This window comes from Chelmon rostratus, chromosome 1 (genome assembly GCF_017976325.1).
Source record: "Chelmon rostratus isolate fCheRos1 chromosome 1, fCheRos1.pri, whole genome shotgun sequence".
In the NCBI taxonomy this organism is placed as follows: Eukaryota; Metazoa; Chordata; class Actinopteri; order Chaetodontiformes; family Chaetodontidae; genus Chelmon; species Chelmon rostratus.
Genome location: NC_055658.1, coordinates 12,721,000 through 12,739,395, shown reverse-complemented (window position 1 = coordinate 12,739,395; position 18,396 = coordinate 12,721,000). Strand labels below are relative to the sequence as shown.

General features: G+C 39.8%; 2 protein-coding genes across 3 annotated transcripts in view; both read left to right on the top strand.

Annotated features, from left to right (window-relative positions):
* Positions 1-9,115, top strand: part of LOC121606585 (ephrin type-A receptor 6-like) — a 52,900-nt gene extending 43,785 nt beyond the window's left edge. Inside the window, exons 11-20 of one of the 2 annotated variants that reach the window (XM_041936995.1) lie at positions 1,307-1,412; positions 3,196-3,293; positions 6,063-6,188; positions 6,939-7,124; positions 7,212-7,273; positions 7,374-7,583; positions 7,674-7,823; positions 7,922-8,115; positions 8,612-8,761; positions 9,001-9,115. In XM_041936995.1, coding sequence (XP_041792929.1) covers positions 1,307-1,412; positions 3,196-3,293; positions 6,063-6,188; positions 6,939-7,124; positions 7,212-7,273; positions 7,374-7,583; positions 7,674-7,823; positions 7,922-8,115; positions 8,612-8,761; positions 9,001-9,115 — 1,397 coding nt within the window. The remainder of the gene's footprint in view (positions 1-1,306; positions 1,413-3,195; positions 3,294-6,062; positions 6,189-6,938; positions 7,125-7,211; positions 7,274-7,373; positions 7,584-7,673; positions 7,824-7,921; positions 8,116-8,611; positions 8,762-9,000) is intronic. The other variant, XM_041937003.1, reaches the window with a different exon arrangement.
* A 1,565-nt stretch (positions 9,116-10,680) lies between these two features.
* On the top strand, positions 10,681-14,946 carry arl6 (ADP-ribosylation factor-like 6). The gene is made up of 8 exons (XM_041940928.1): positions 10,681-10,803; positions 11,617-11,743; positions 12,088-12,149; positions 12,327-12,395; positions 12,482-12,576; positions 12,835-12,964; positions 13,721-13,776; positions 14,452-14,946. Exons 2-8 carry the CDS (start codon positions 11,624-11,626, stop codon positions 14,475-14,477), a joined length of 558 nt encoding a protein of 185 aa, XP_041796862.1. The 5' UTR covers positions 10,681-10,803; positions 11,617-11,623; the 3' UTR covers positions 14,478-14,946.
* The last annotated feature ends 3,450 nt before the right edge of the window (positions 14,947-18,396 follow it).

The window sequence follows — 18,396 nt, the reverse complement described above, 5'->3', positions numbered from 1 at the left end:
GCAAGAGGGAATTGTGCCTGTGTTTGTTTTTATATACTGGTTGCGTTTTAGCGAGAAATGGCACTGATGTTCAGTCTTTCAGCGAGCTAGACCTTTGCTGAAACACCAGTGGTTTTGGACTCTTGTGTTAAAAACAATGCACAGGAGAAAAGGGGAGTTTTAAAGCCAGAGATGTGGAGTCATCTGTGTTTATCAAGAAGTCCATAAAATCCCTGGAGACATTTTATGATCATTCTTTGCTATGGATCAGTGAAACTCATCAGTGCTTTCTCAGGCATGAGCCATTTATTTAAATGTTTATAAGCTCTGTAAGTTCCTGATGCACATATAATGCTCCACTGATTCTAATCCTGAAATATGCAGCAATGCACAGCCTCCTACAAGATGCACACTTTAGGTGATGAATATGTAGATGTCCACCTTCACATTCTCATACCCCTCGTTTACCAGTGCATCTGACACGAGTCCATTTATATACTTGGACTGTGCATATATGCACATATGTGTCATCTTCTCTCTCACCGTATTCAGCGCATACAGTACACACTCTAACACAGCTCAGTGATTTAGACCTTTTTCGTGTTTCTTGACTGTTTTTCTATGTGCCTTTCATTTTATATCAACAATAAGAGGAGTTCAAGACCAGGTCTGAATGATATTCAAAAGTTATCCTCATCAAAATAAATGTATCACTGCATAAATGTGTTGATTTCAGCAGTCAAGTGAGTAAAACACATGCGTAGAGGCTCAGTCCAGGTGTCTGTCTCCTTCTAACTCTCAGTTTTTATTGCACGCCACTAATAAAGGTAATTGTAAAATTTGCGAGATGCCAATACCCAAAAAATGCACAATCAAAGAAATACGTAAGTTATTTGTCTCCAACTTTGTCACCAATGTGTTGCTAAGTTGAGCTATAAGGAGCTGTTCTTTTAAAGATACTTATTTTTGCTGTGAAAACATTTTTTTGTATGTATGTTTTGTTGTTTGCTTACAGGCAAAAGTGCAGAATAGTTTGACATGTGGTTGCATTGTTCATAAATATATTTAAGAAGGGAGATCTGAGTGAGCATAAGTATAGTAGAAAATGAGTGAAAGCCTTACATTGCATTTTCAATATTGATAAATATGGAGAAAGTTTTAATGAAGCGACACACAAACTGAATATCATGTTTAGTTCATTTATTGTGTTCGGGACACATGATGATTGCTTCCTGTCAGCGGGTTGCATCAGGTCTCTGGTTTGAACTCTGGGAGGTTCTGATGGGTCTGTCCTCTGGTTTCCTCTTGGCTTTCTCAATTTCTTCAGATCCTGATATCGCTGATCAGGGTCAAGTTCTGGTGGTCGTCACAGCATCTGTAGGCGGTTTCTCCCTGTTGGTCATCCTTACCCTCTTCCTCCTCATCACTGGCCGGTAAGACGCCCCCCCGCTCATGCACATGCACACACACACACACACACACACACACACCTCTGTGCTTCCTCATAATCTCCAGAGTGACACTACAACCAGAAGTCTGTTAATGGACTCTCTTTTGCCACCAAGCAGACACTCTTATTTTCCAAATGGCTGAACCAATTTTCTGCCTAATTACTCAGCATGTAATGCATGTACCAGCAGTTTGCTCCATTCCATTAACTTCCACAGGTTATCTCAGACTGTTGTCTTCAGTCTGCTTCTGGTTCACAGGGTTTTTACCATTAGTGGCACTTATTAATAAACAGTGAAAAATGGCCCTGAATCGCTTTATGCTTTGTCTGGATTTTTACTTAAGTGTGATACAAACTGGAGTGATAATCTTTAATCACACAATTTGCAAACTTCACATGAGGAAAATATCTGAACTCAGACACTCCAGATTCAAACCAATCCCAGACAATAAAAATGCAAGACATTGGGCTTCATGTAAAAACATTTTTTGTAATTTTTACAAAAATTTTTTAATGTAACTCTTACGTTTTTGTATGTGTTCCTCGTAGGATTTACCATACTCTCAACTGCACAAACTTGTTGTAAATTGCTTGTTTTAACTTGATGAACGCCCCCTCCATTTGATCATTAGTATAATGTCTGTTTTGCTCATTTTGTGGGCAAGTTTCATTGACAAAATAATTTCAAATTTACTCATTCCTCAGTCAAATGTCAAAAGCGTTTTTGTGTGGAGAAAAGTGGGCTGTAGAAGCTGATACATGTTTAATCCATATTTCAACATCTCGGTTATCCACTCCTGCTATTCATGGATACTGGCCCTTTTCGCTGTCCGTAGAATACTTCAGCTTACATTTTTCCAATCCCTATTCTCATTTTCACCTGAAATACTTGTATTGCACAGCATTGGTAATGTGACTGCATAGGTAAGCCCACATCATAGCTATCCCGATATCTGCCCCTACATTAAGTGTGTTTCAGTCTTCTCAGATTCCAAGAATGGGTCACACAGAATAATACAGAGCCAGAAAGACTCAAGTATGTGAATGAAACTTTAGAATTCCTGCTGTTTCTATCATTTCTCTTTGACCTTGGTTCAGCTTAGTCTGAGTATCAATCAATGGTTTTCATATAAATATGTAACACTTCTAAAGTCAAAAGTTGTGAAGTATTAGCACAATTTAATCCTAAAATTAAATTTTCAAAGGGCAGCCTTCATCTATGTGATTTGTACATGGACAATGCAAATTGTTCTTTTTATTAAATACTAGTGTTTCATTACCACTTTCGCTACGGGCTGAGCCTTGAAAGCCTTGAATTTGTGGGACTCTGAATGGGATAAATGTGGGGAAATGGAAGCAAATAAAAAGAACTACATACTGTGAAAGCAAGAACAAAAATTGGTCTAAAAGAGTGGGTTATAGAAAAGAGGAAAATGGCTGCTTTTTTCCACCAGAGACATCTTTGTGAACCAAAAGACACATGATTGAGGCATGAGGCATTACGGGCAAAAGCCTATTCAAAACTTAGGGAGCTTCTGTAGCCATGGCTAAATGTGGACTTTGCCACCTTTTGTTGTTTGGGCAGTAAATCTGCTAAATGATGTACTTGTTTCCTGCTGATAATGTCAACCAATTCACAGCGCACAAAGCAATGAGAGAAGTAGAAAGAGGGGAGACAGTGAAGAAGAATCTTGAGATGTACAGGGGTGTTGTATGTGGTGATGAAGGTGATTCTTACTCTTTGGCAAACTGGTTCACCTGTGCAGGTGTCAGGGGTACATTAAAGCCAGGATGAAGTCAGAGGAGAAGAGGAAGACTCGCTTCCACAGTGGGCACGGTATAGTATACGATGTTTTTTTACGGTGTGTGTGTGTGTGTGGGTGTGTGTGTGGGTGTGTGTGTGTGTGTGTGTGTGTGTGTGTGTGTTTTTTAAGTTCTGTTCTTGCTTCAGATTGCTCCAACTCCCTTGGCTTTATTTATATTAAGTTTCTAGCTCCTGATTAAACAACCATTGTTAAGCTCAAAGGATGCATTAGAGCAGACTTTTTGACTAACTTAGTTTTCTTGGTTGATAGAGTTCATTGAAGGTTTGTGATTTGCTATGGTCGAGTAGGTGAGAGCGCTAGGCTAACATTAGTGTCTGGGGGGCTAAGTTATAAATTATATACTGATCAAGGCTTGAAAGGCCTCAAAGGGTTTGTGTGTCATCCATTTAAAAAGCAACCTCTGATTATAACTAGACGGATAAATTGGGCGGGCTGATATACTGTATTAGCTAATTGCATATTGTATTGGTGTATATGTCAACCAATAAGTGGCAAGAAATTTTCAGTACAGAAGAGGTCGTCCATCAGAGAATACTCTGTCACAGTCTTGGTTGCAGTTCTTTTAAAAACAAACCTAAGGGATGCATATCAAGGGTGGTGTATGGGTTATGTGTTTCTCTAAAAAATAAATCTACCAATGTATAATTATCAGATTTTTTTAACTCCCAAATATCCAAAAAGTATTGGTCGGGCTGTAGGCCAGATAAGAAAAGATTGAACTGCATTCAGTGTTTGAGGAATGCTTCTTCTCCATGTCCTTTCAGTACTTCGAGCTGTTTATTTGTTGCAGCATTTTACAAAAATGCAACACTTTCTAATTTTTGAAACTGCACAAAAAAATGCCTCTTAGAAATCTGTCTTCTATTGAATGTGCGCTCTGCACATTGGCCTTATTTCAGTGCTAAATCTTTCATTCTTGTCAGCCGTCCACCACTCGCGGTATCTCATACACCCATTATCGGATTGTGACAAAGCTTGGCTAACCGCTGTTCCGTTTTAAGAATTACAGGATTGACCCATGTGCGGTGCTACAATTACAGATAAAAACAGGATTATTGATTGCCCCACAGGGGAGACGTATCATTCTCGGGGAACAAAATGGTGTCCTGTAATTTACTAAGACAGTGCAGTGAGAGCTCTTGCAGGATTCGATCTGAGGCCTGCAGGGGCACAAGTGTGGCTCCTGAGACAAATCTGACCATTCTGCCGTCTGTGGGCTTGATTTGGGGATTTGTGATTGATCCAAAAAGAACACGAAGGACTGTGAATAAAAATATTGTATCTCGCTGACACACCAATACCACAGACATGCACAGACATTCACACACACACATTGTGTCCGAGCAAGGAAATGGACACAAGGCCTGTCTTTAGGTGTTTCTGTTTTTGTGCCTTCCTGCTGTCTGCTGTGTCTTTTCCTCCAGTGTACAGGAAGTTCAGTAGTCTTGCTGCAGAGTTATCTCATCATACTTTTTGTTATTTTAATTTTGTATCATCAGAGTCTAGTTTTGCCACAGCGCGTGACATAGAATGATAACAGTCTTGCTGATACAAATGTGCATTTATGAGCCCTTTCTTCAAATATAAAAACGACTTGAATAGTTGTAATCCTGGCCCATAGCCTTTTCTTGTTTGTTCTTTGCTGTCGTGCGCTGTGGAGGCATCACCCAGGCAGGGGATGCCAGCAGGCTCAACAAACTGGTAGAAAGAGGTTTGTTCTATTATAGAGCTGAGTTTAGACACCCTGGAGACAGAGTTAGAGTGTAGACTCCAAAACTGGAATCTATCTCAGACGAAGCCTTCAACCCTCCACAACATGAGCTGACACAGCTATAAAGTACATTTAGTCCCCAGCTCATCTGCTCGAGGTGTACCAGAGGCTGCTTCAAGTTATCATTTGTGCCAGTCATCATGCACAGTGCTCACTGCAGCAACATCCCCAGCCTCAGCAAGCAAGGAGGATGCTGAAGCTGGGCTGCCTGCAGTGTCTTTATACGCTGCTCTGGGGCATTTTCTGAGCTCTTTTTTCCCCTTTTCCCTTGATGAAATAACAGAAAAACCTTGCAGTATAATAGAAGCACATACAACATTCATTATGGCCTCATACAGCTGAAGCAAGAATCACATTCTCCGGCACAGTCTCAACAAAAATTGCACATCAGATGCTTTAATATGCCAGAATTTACTGCAGGGCAAAGATAACATCTTCATGATGGAAAAGCATTCAAATGAAAGTTCTGCATTTTGAATAAATAAAGAAAATTACAAAAATGTGGTTCACAAAACCCAAAAAAGGCTAATAGTTCAGGATGTAATACATGTTGGAGGGTAAAATCTAAAACTCCATAAATTAAAACCAGGTCAAAAAGGTCAGCTCTGATGAGGGAACTTGTGAGTTTTAGGGCTACAGACTTGCTCTGCAGGTACTTGATTGCATCATGTTGCACGGGTACTTGTGTTATTATGTCCATCTTCTCAGTTTACAAAGGCATGCAGATCTAAATAGTCCCTTAATAGCTTGCAATGCATGTGTACCACATTTCAAATTATTGCACTGTGAGAAGAGCTAGCAGTGCCAGCAAGCGTCTGTAAATCTGCTGGTGTTCACCATCAGTGTGTTGGAGATGTCTATCAATGTCTGTGTCAGTGTCTGTACCTGTATTTACTCCAGTACTTTTATCTTGTCCTTAATATATTGCTGCAATACAACGATGCTGTGTGCGGAGTGTTCAGAAGTCTCACGGTCCAGTATAACATGCAAAATATTGCTATGCTGCACACTGTACGTTGTGTTTCTTCTCCTCCAGTCCCATTCTCTGGGATAAAGACCTATGTGGATCCAGACACGTATGAAGACCCCACTCAGGCTGTGGAAGAATTCGCCAAAGAGATAGACCCCTCATACATATGCATCGAGAGGGTGATTGGTGCAGGTAAAATGGATACACGCATGTAGATGCTGCACACACAAATATACACAAGTATTAACTCATACTGTGTGTGTGTTTTCTGTATTTATGGCTGGAACAGCATCTTTATGCAACAGGAGTACATCAGTTCTTACAATATGTGGCTGGTAACTAGGCAGGAGAGGTTATTTAGTGGGTGTATTGAGGTGTTTTCTTTTTTCTAAATTCACATTTAGGATTACGAGGCGTGCTGTAAAAAATGTCCCGGTGGCAGCTGTCTAGCACCTGTGATAGAGAAAAGATGACTTTTTATGTTGAGTAACATTTTCATTTTACATGAAAAGCTAAACCTCATAAAGTTTTATAGCAACTCTTAGCAAGATGATTTTAAAGTAATTTATTGTATTGTACCTTAGAGGAGCAAAGCCAGTGCTGCCGACTATGAATAATGATGTTTGATGGTTCATTAAATTGAACAGATTGTGCTGTTTAGACTGTGAGTAATTATCAGGGTGCCTTCCATTTGCCTAGTTTTTGTAACATGGACTCCATCTGGTGGAGGCAGTGAGTACCTACAGATGTTTCAAATGACTGTCTTCAGTCATGACAGTCTTTTGTTTCAACCTTGAGTTTTAATTGATTTTCCAACTGTTTATTTCACCAAACCTGCAAACTCATACATCTATTTTTAACTGTAAATTCAACACTGCCTGGATAAATCTTATGATATATGAGAGAAAATGTGCCCTTTTCTGTATTGTGTTGTTTTGACAGGTGAATTTGGAGAAGTCTGCAGTGGTCGGCTGCGTATACCTGGAAGGATGGACATTGCTGTGGCGATAAAGACACTTAAAGGCGGCTATATAGACCAACAGAGGCGAGACTTTTTGCGTGAGGCCTCAATCATGGGACAGTTTAACAACCCCAACATCATCAGGCTGGAGGGAGTGGTCACCAAGAGTAAGCTGCACACGTGTATCTGTTCATGACCGTCTTTTACTTCAGTTACTTTTCTCTGTTGGTCACTCAAATGTTTTTTGTCCTCAGGCAGACCAGTAATGATAGTGGTTGAGTACATGGAAAACGGAGCGCTTGATTCTTTCCTTCGGGTGAGAGGAATAGATGCTCACATATGCACATCTGTCTCCTGAAGAAATGTCCTCTTCCGTGCATCATTTTTGTCCCCCCTCTTTCTCGCCACCACCCCAGATGCGTGACGGTCAGTTCACTGTGCTCCAGCTGGTTGGCATGATGCGCGGCATCGTCGTCGGCATGACCTATCTATCAGATATGGGCTACGTTCACAGAGACCTAGCCGCTCGCAACATCTTGGTGGATGAGAACTTGGTGTGTAAGGTTTCTGATTTTGGCATGTCCAGAATCCTTGAGGATGACAGTGAAGCGGCCTACACTGCTACAGTGAGTGTGGATCTGACAGTTACTGCAGGATGTCACATTCTGCCAGTTATCGCTGTAACAAATGATGAATACCTCTCTATTTTGTGTCAGGGAGGAAAGATACCAATACGATGGACGGCACCAGAGGCAATCGCTTATGGGAAGTTTTCCACAGCTAGTGATGTATGGAGCTACGGCATTGTCATGTGGGAGGTGATGTCGTATGGTGAGAGGCCCTACTGGGAGATGTCCAATCAAGACGTAAGCAGCTGATCACATTAAAACTCTATTATCACTAAAGCATGATCAACACAAAAATGACTTGGCGCTGACATTTAACTTATCGGTGCTCATCTCAGGTCATTTTATCAATTGAAGAAGGCTACCGTCTACCAGCACCGATGGGCTGCCCCGTCACACTGCACCAGTTGATGTTGCACTGCTGGCAGAAGGAGGCCAGCCAGCGCCCACGCTTCAACAATGTGCTCTCTTTCCTTGACAAACTCATCATCAATCCCAGCAGTCTGCTCCCTCTGGTGAATGATGAGCAGAGGTGAGGTTCAGTGTGAAAGGACCATGCTGGCGGTTTTGCATGTTTTAGCCCACTAACTATAGACTGCATAAATTTCACAATGCTGTCTAAAGCATGCTGAACCTCTTTATTGCAGCCATTGCTTTCAATTTCAGTAGGGCATGATAATATTATATTATTCTATTATGTATTATCATATTGCACAGATTTGAAGAATTTTTAGATACTGTAGGTATTTCATTTTTATCAAAGATCACTGCACTGTAAGACAATTAAATGACTGAAAATCACTTTCAGCTGATATTTCAGGGAAAGTATCAATAAAGCTGTCATATTAATTCTGTTTGATTACTCATGCAAGTGTCTACAAGTTGATTTTCATACCAGACCTCATGCAGTCAACTGAAATTATTATAATTATATTTTTATTACGCATATAGAAGAATATTTACTATTCCATCGAACAGTATGCTAACCCTTTACTTTGAATTCCCTAACTTTCCGTTTGTCATCCCAGTTTCCCTGACTCCCCAGAGGACATGCCAGACTACCCTCTTTTCATCTCTATCGGCGACTGGCTCGACTCCATCAAGATGAGCCAATATAAGAACAACTTCCTTGCAGCAGGATACACAACACTGGATTCCATTTCAACCATGAGTACAGAGTGAGTGAGGCCAAATTACACAGAGTGCAGCTTCAGTATCTGCAAGCAAACCGAAAGGACACAAAGTAGCATCAAAGGAGCAGAAATATGATGAATTACTTTTACCATGCTTTGCCCTGCTATCCTAAATATGGTTACAGTTCATATTTTAAAGTTTTCCCAGTATAATTCCTGCAGGTTAAAGTGTCATGAACAACTTCAGTGCATGTTTGTCATGATGGTTGTCTTCTCCCCTTCAGTGACATCAGGCGCATCGGGATCTGCTTGATTGGTCACCAGAGGAGAATCATAAGCAGCATACAGTCTCTTCGCCTGCAGCTCCACCACATCCAACAGAGTGGCTTTCAAGTGTGAGGCCGCTGCACAAAGACAGACTGTGTGCACGCACAGAGCTGGAAGCAATCCAGAGTTCCTTGGCATCATCATTCAACTGATTGCACAAACACCAGACTGTTAGGTGTAGCAGGTACCACACACTGCTCATGTGAGAGCGACCCGCTGCTAGGCCACACGTGGGTCTAGTTAATGCACACTCATTATCTTATGGATCATTATCAATACAGCCTCCACAACAACCAACCTCTGTCAGCGTTGGCCAAATGCGGTCTCTCTTTATTATCTCAGCAAATACAAGCATTCACTTGAATTTAGGACTCCTTTTCTCTAGTGTCTATTCAAGTGTTCACCGATACCTCTTCTCTTTCCGAGTGACAATCCAATGGTTTCTATTGACTTTGAATGGTCTCAAGTCTTGATACCTCATGACCAGAGAAGATGTGGATACGATATAAGGTATGGCAATGTGTGGTGCAGTGTTTGATTTTAACGACAACCTTTCCAGCTGGTTAATGTAATATTTCACCAGAAATAAAGATTGACAGAATGGTAAATACAATCATGTTTTTGAACTGAAGACCGCTGAATGTCAAAAGATTTTATAGAAACATACGTTCTATCCTCATGATAATGCAGTATGTCTTGTACAAAAAGTCTTGTGAAAGTTGTATGTTTTATTCGTTATGTTTGTTCCTTAATAAACAACCCTATTTTAATACTTCGTTTTCTCTCAGACTTTAAGCACCCCAGGCCTGAGTGTCTATCCCTCTTCAACGCAGGTTGTTCATCAGCATTAACACACACACATACACACGCACACAGAGGTATCCATGGATGCACACTCTCTCAAACGCACACATGAACTATAACAGCATCCTCTTAATTGTCACTCAAGAGACAGACACGTTTTCTGGACATGAAGAATTGTCAGGTGAGTTTGTCAAACGGCTGTTTATGGAAGTTTATAGATGAAAGGCATACAGCCTTAAGACATATGTCTCTCGACTTAATGACAAAAGTTTACTAGAATTGTCCATATGGATTTGAATAGATTAGCTTACAAGTTACATGGGTAAAATAAAAACTGTAAATAAAAAATGCAGAAAATAAGTAAATAAAAAATACAATATTTGAAAGAAAAATTAAAAGGTTAATAAATAATAGATGGGTATATTCACAATAGGGTAAGGTAGCAATTTTTGCAGTAAGATGGTTTCATTTTTTTCACTTGTTTTGTCAATCATTTAAGTCTATTGTTTTGTCTTTTCATTTCTTATACTCTGCTGGACCCTCCTCTTTTGGATGGTGTATGTTGCCACTGTGCAGTTATGCATCCCATCACTGTAACAGTGCACTGATCAGAATTGGATTGGCTATTTCTCACACTGCTATATTGTCGTGTGAGCCATTTCAATTATATATAATCATTTAGGGTTACTAAAACATTACAATCTCCCTGGTTTCTTACGACAGCTGTATCAGATAGGCGGCAGCCTTGTTTGCCCTGTAGGTGGCAGCCTTGAGTCAGCACACTGGTCTCCCAGCAACCCAGTGTAAATAGCTCGGTGAATTTTCTGTTGGCTCGAGAGCATGAGAGAGTAGGAGAGAAATGAATGAAACATTGGTTTGATCCTGGTTATTTAACTAGCTATCTTAAGGGGACGTTAACTACATCCTGTAAGCAAGACCCCGAGGTTAAACTACAGGTAAAATCCAGCTCTGTAAAACAGTGTGAAAGGATAATAGAAGATATCGTCACCAGCTAGCGTATTAGCTTTAACGTTAAGCTAGCTAAGTTACGCTTTAGACATGCTTACTTATTATTATCTCATATTTTAGGCTGTCTTGTAAAGCTGGCGATAGTTCTGTGTCGCAGAGCAGTTGTCTGACGCTACATACTGCCTGTGTAAACTCAGCAGGCTGAGGTAATTGGTGACTAAACGTTAGCTAAGGCTAGCTAGCAACACTGACAACAAGAGATTAACTAAATAGCTGTTAGCGAATGTTAATTACGTTAGAACCTCGTAAGAGCCCACTAAGTATGTTAGCTTAAGCTACCGGTAGCGAATAAAAGTCGACGATATTATGCTAACGTTATTTGCTGATAGTAGCAATAACCATTTGTTCTTTTAGCGAATAATCAGGAACGTTATTATTAAACTGCTTTAAATGCCTTGCTAGGACAGAATGGATGTTAAGTATCTGACTAGTTAGCAGTAGGCGAAATTGTCGAGTTAAACGTGACGCGACGAGACGGGAAACTTGTTTCCCAACTTAAACAAAAGTCCATTCACTTAACATCAACTAGAACCTTATTTTCAGTGGGAATTGTGACATAAGTTTCGCCGAAGTAAGTAACTTCATGTAACATATTTCACCCAGAGCAACATAGAGAAGAAGCGCAGAACTGTGGCTACCTGCTATCTGCTTCACTAGAGGTGCTGATGTAAACCTCTAGGACAAGTGAAGCAGCTGTTGCTTTCTGTTTTAATACTTTCGTCCTTTTTCTCGTCGATCAGACAGCCAATGGGGCTGTTTGACAAGTTGGCAGGATGGCTGGGGTTGAAGAAGGAGGTGAATGTGCTCTGTCTTGGTCTGGACAACAGTGGAAAAACAACCATCATCAACCACCTCAAGCCCTCTAATGTAAGTCTACCCAGTGCTTTCTAGAGGAATGTAACACTAAGGTAGCATTACAGTGAGTTTCTGACATGACTAATGTCAGGAATGTTATACACTCTGTCAGATGCACATTGGTTTTCATTTATCCACCAAATTAGTAATTATAGGAGTTGTGCTCATCCATATTCCGTATTACAGCCTTTGTTTTCCTTAAATCATCTATATTTTGTTTGTATAACTATCTACAGATCACTTGTGTGTGGTTAGCTAGCACATCTATGGTTAGCTAGCAAAGAATTTAAGACATGTTGCTATTTTGTGCTCCATATTGAGGTTTTTATTTACAATACACTGAATTTGTCTTTCAGGCTCAGGCACAAGACATTGTCCCAACCATTGGCTTCAGCATAGAGAAGTTCAAGACATCCAGGTAGTGGTTCATCATAAAATATGTTTTTTTAAAAAACAATCTTATGTGATTGTCTCATATTTGCATGTTTTTGTCTCAATTAAATTAATAAAATATTAGAGCAAAGCTGATGCATTGTGTTATGGTTTGTCAGCTCTATACAATCAGAATGAGTTCACAAAAGTTTTCTTCTTGTAGTCTTTCCTTCACAGTTTTTGACATGTCTGGTCAAGGCAGATACAGAAATCTTTGGGAACATTACTACAAGTGAGTGTGCCAGTACTACAGGAAACACCAATCCTATTTGCTGTTTATACGCGTATTAATTCTTGTGATCACTTTATATTTCTCAGGGAAGGCCAGGCTATCATATTTGTGATTGATAGTGCAGACAAACTGAGGATGGTCGTAGCCAAAGAAGAACTGGACACATTACTAAACCATCCTGGTAGGTTTGCATACATTTACCGTCATTTTTGAACTGGTGTTGGTGTCTCCTCTTTGTACTATAGTCCCTCTAAACTGAGCACTATGCAAAGATGAGTGTTAACCATTTTTGAAAAATGAGAACACATCTTGTTTTGCCGATAACATATTCTATAAGTATTTTTTTTCCAGTTGTCTTGGTTCACAATATTGTTTCTAATGAGGAGATCAGAGTGACGTCACTAATGTAACAACATCATGCCTATCACTCTCACTGCAGATATTAAACACAGAAGGATCCCCATCCTGTTCTTTGCAAACAAGATGGACGTCAGAGATGCTCTGTCTTCAGTCAAGGTGTCACAGCTGCTGTGTTTGGAGAACATCAAAGACAAGCCGTGGCACATCTGGTATGAACATACATGCACGCTTATGTACTTACCTCGTATGTCGTGTGTGCAAATGTAATTGAGACAAATAGGGGTGTAGTTATCATAGACAAATGGCAACCTGTTGTGAAATACTGCTGTAGTATTTAGGATGTGTCAGTGACTTGTTTTCCATGCATGTAGTAAAGGTAGTGAAGCAGTTTGTCCTATTTAGGTTATGCTGTTTATATGGATCTTGGATAGCTGCAACAAATACACAACTAATTTTCCCTCTTTCACAACAAAAAAAACAAAGCACCATAGTGTATCCTTGCCCACCCGTGGTGTCCCACAACAGGTACAATGGTCTGCCAATAAAAAAGCATGACGAGATGTGGTGACTAGTAATCACATCCCTACTTTTGTCTGAGTATTGGCAGAAATGTAATATGATGTTCGGTTATGTTTTCAATAGCATATGATCATCTGAAAATAAGAATACTTGTGTGTTTGTTACCTTAAAATGAGTTCTATCTAATCCTACACACTGAATCTTTAAACGCAGGAAACAAAATTAAACATGTGTTGTCGCAGCCATACATACTGCTCGCCACATAAAATACCTGTAACACTGTTGGAGTTTGTGCAGATGGTTAAATCGAAACATGACAGAAACATCATAGTTATACAGTAACCTGATAAAAGGGTCATGATCTCCTAAGTTGGACATTTCCTCTGACATAGCAGTCATTTTTTGGTCCTTTTTTAAAAAAATTCTCATGTGTTGATATGTTTCAGTGCCACAGACGCTCTGAAAGGAGAAGGTTTACAGGAGGGGGTCGACTGGTTACAAGGTATGATGAGAGTTCAGTCAAATGAAGAGTGGCGGTGTACTGTGCTGAGCTCACACTCAGCACAATACACTCCCAATGTTTTTTGTTTTTATCCACATCACAATGCATCATGTTCCATTTACTGCATGTCTGTGTATGACTGGAAGATACACTGCACATTACTTAGCATTAGCCGACAAAGTGTGGCCTCTTCCACGACATCAGCGTCACCTTTCCTCTTCTTTTTGTTATGTTTAATGCTCGCATTCAAATACTTCTGTAGATCAAATTATGCAGTGAGTACTTGGTGTTTTCTAAATGTTGTGTTATTTATTGTGTTACTGCGTAGCTGTGTTTACTGTGTTATTAGTCTTAAAGTAGCTGTGTGAGCCGCAGGCTTATTCTGAACTAACAGCACAGTATGTCTAAAACTCCCGGAGCTGTCTCCATATCCAAAACTTTGTTCCTTCAGCTTCCTCACCTACAGACTTTTGGGTGGCTGTGAAAGGTTTAAAGGTGGCTCTGTTATGGAGGACAGAGGTGGTCATAATTTTGAATTCACAGCATTTAAAATGGAGCCAAAGCATCCATAGAAGCTTCTCAGCGTTGTTCATTTCTCCACTGTTGAGCCACACGCTCAGTATGTTTTATTGGTTTCTATTTTGCTGATGAACTGCATTTCTCACGTTTTTTCAGATCAAATCAAAACAATGAGAACGTGAGGCCATGAGGATGGACACGTGGGAAGGAGCAGCATCCGTGGTGGTCTTTTTTGAAAGATAGGTTGACCCTGTTTTCAGAGGTACCATGGCATAGTAGTTTTTTTAATGTGGTATGTAGATGGTCTTGGATGCTTGTGGTTCACTTGAAGAATGAGTACATGATTTGATTCTCTGGTACTGGTAATAACAGTGAAAAAGCACCCTCCGACAGTGCTGAGTCAGTGAGAAACATACAAATAAGCAATTTCTATACATTCCTTTTGGCAAATTCTTAATTTTTAATGAAAGCATCATGAATTTAAACTGATAAATACTGCTGTCAAACTGGGCAGCTACATTTAGATATATGGAAAGTTCTATTTCCATCTCCATTATCCCTCCCTTTTCTTCCTCCTTTCTATTTTTGTGTTATTTTGTTATGTTTTAGCCCTTAAACTAGGGATGCACGATAACTGTTTTTTAAAACCGATACCGATAACTGATAACTTTCAGCTCCTAAAGGCCGATACCGATAACCGATAACACACACATATACCTAACATCATGACATCAATACCACAAACAAAACCAAAAACAGCGGCGCACAGTGAGAGGCGGTTGCTACGCGACAGACGAGAGTAGGCTCATTTTAAATCAATAAAATGTTTTAATCACTATTTTATGTCACATTATTGAATTCTTTAGTAGTACGCCTTGTTCTAAGCGGGATAACGTATAGTGAGCAGGTTCCTATGGAGAAATAAACCCCACCGCTTCGTGTCAGGCTTCTATGTTATTCTGAAGAAAGATACATTAGCCCTTACTTAGACTTCTCTATAAACAAACTGAAAAAAGGCAGTCCAAAATAAGGCAAGCGCCATCATGTCCATGATTAAATCTTCAATAACCTTAGTCCGTGGGTCATCTTTGGCAAATTTCTTGGATTTTTCGAAAGCCTCGCCGACGCGTAAGTCCCGGTGGCTTCTTTGCGGCTGCCTTGCTAACGTTAGCGTCTTTAGCAGGCCGGCCGTCCTCATACGCTTTCCAAACTCCGTCAAAGCGGTGGTTATGTTTCAGGTGGCTGACCAGGTTTGAAGTATTAAAGCTTGTGCCATTTCTCCCTCCTCGTGGAACTCGCTTGGAACATTTGTTACAAATAAACAGCGAACAGTCTTCTTCGGAAACTTTGAAGAAGTCTGAACTCTGTTTTCATAAGCACGCTGTGCCGCATGCTGCATTCAAGGTTTAACGTACATTCCCCCGTTCCCTCGTTTGGTAGTCGTTCTGTCGGCCGGCCTTTTTAAGTTCATGTTTCTATTCCTTATGTGTAAAAATGCTGCGAATGTTAATTCAAGTCAGCAACTACCAAAATTATGACCGAGTTATCGAGTTGTTTTCTGGCTTGATTTTTCCCAGTGACAAGTTTTTCTGATTATGCCAACATCACATGAACGCAGCATTCACTGCAGGCCATTCGGGTCTCATAGTGGGAGCGAGGCGCTGCCGTGCTGACAAAAACACATATGTTATTGGGGCTGTTCGTCATGATATCGGACTTATCGAAATGACGTCATGATTTCCTGTTATCGGCCCGATAACTATCATGCACCCCTACCTTAAACTATCCCCTGTGTCTGATAAATGGTATGTCCCAGTTTCCCTGAGGAGACATGTTTCCCAGCTGGTTGATTCTGACACTCTGTTATACCGCTGATGTAAACTCAATGTCTTTTTTCCTTTGTACATGAACTCACAAATTATGATTTTAGCTGTGGTGTATGATGTCTCCATTTCCACTGCACCCTGACAGCAGGGAGTAAATGCTGTGATCGGCAGTTTTATGCATCAGTCTCTCAATCTGTAAGTAATTGGCTAATGCATATCAATCAAACTATAAGGAATGTCCTTCAGAAATTATTTCCACCTCGGAAATATGCCAAATGGGCCATTTTTTTTCTTTTTTTAATGTCTGTCAGGGCTTCTGTTGGTTATTCTTTGTGTCTGAAGCATCACAGCACTTCAGTGAACGGTCATTTACTTCCTCAGCAGAGGCAAAGTTTCTGTTATTTGTGACAAAGACCAAACACTTTCATACAGTCCAGTGCACACCGCCTTTCTCAAACTTGCATATAGGTCCACCTCACTGTCCCATTAAAAACAACTGTTACTATATCTTAACTGCAGCTAAAACTTCATGCAGCTCTGCTCATGCTTGATTAATGTTGCTCTGTGTAGATGTGAAAAATATATTTTGCATATTGAAGATTAAATGTTTTCCAGAACCTAGTAATTTGTTGTACACGTTGTTGCTTGTGGCTAAGGGTTCATATATAGTTGAATGTCATAAAGTGAATGTCAAGTTAATTAGCCTGCAAAGTTTGCTTAAAAATCAAAACTTTTAAAAGCTATTTTTCAGCTGGTGTTTTTATCTTTGCCTTATTTCATTGCTCAAAGAAGAAATGTAATCAAACAAAATGTTTCTGACAATTTCCTCATGGTACTTCAATGATTCAAAGGCAGACAACTGAAAAAAAGCCATCTGCACAAAGTTTTTTTTTAATGCAGCCTTTGATCCTCTTCGGTCTCTGACTGAAAGCTTGCATTAAAAACCACTTCTGTCAAGATCTGTCAGACTGTGTGGTGGCTTTTTAGGTTTTGTCAAGCTCCATCACCTCAACCAAGATTCAAGTGAGGGGTGTTTCACTGTTTTTGAGTAGTGTGAAGGCAAAAAAGAATAACTGAAAAAAATGTACGATAATATAGTTAAAATAATAGTGTTTTATTTTATATACTCTGTGGTATCTATCTCATAAATGTCTCATCTGTAAACATTATTTTTAGCTCTACAAATGTCACAGATTGCAGAAAATACAGGGTTACAACCTTTGTAACACTCCAAAAATGAATAATGAATTATTTTCGACTAAATATAGGCAGAAAATATCAGGTACAGTAATGGGTGTCCTTCTGGGTCCTGTTCATTTAGTTGTGAATGAAGGAAAGATCAACAGATTTACCAACCAGAGAAAAAATCGCGGATACATTTCATGTAGAGCAACTTTAAAAAAGCATTCAAATTATAACCGACTTGATTATTTTAGCTGAAAATTGTGCTTTTGTTGCTATCGGGTGGTTTAACATTTTTACATCCTGAGAGTTGTTTATCAGTGTACTGTAATGTGTTCATTGCAAGGAGGCATTTCTAGTGAAAATTGGTGTCACTTTTAGCCTGCTTACATTGATGTCTTTTTTTTCTACGACCACTGGGGGACACCCAAGTCCAAAATATCCAAATCCTTCTCATAGTGGGCTTAATGATGCCACATTATTTTTGTAATATATTGTCAATTTCTAACTGTGCTACATTTCAGAGTGATGATTCACTGGGGGAAGATTTACCTTTCAGATCCTCCAGTCATCTTCATATTTTAAAAACATGAGGGTCCCTTTGAGATCATATTTCCTGTTCTTCACGCATCCATTTCAAAATGAGAACCCTCTTAGCGCAGGTTCACCTTTCCGTCAGACAAGTTATAGACTCTTCCTTCAAACTTCATCGTCAAATGAGATGTGTGTGTTTTGTCTATTATATTGTATGTGTTCATTTTCAAAGAATAAATGATGTGGAGAGTGAATATTGTTTCATGGTTTGGGGAAATGATGGCTTCATATGTCTCTCTCTCTCTCAATTTCAATTTCAATTTCAATAAGCTTTATTGGCATGACTGTAGATCAACAATATTGCCAAAGCCATTACAAATACAAAGTACAACAACAAAAGTAACCGAGCAAAAACATATACATATACACTCTCTCTCTCTCTCTCTCTCTCTCTCTCTCTCTCTCTCTCTCTCTCTCTCTCTCTCTCTCTCTCTCTCTCTCTCTCTCTCTCTCACCAGCATCTTGAGCACTGCCAGCAACAGCTGCTCATTAAACCTTG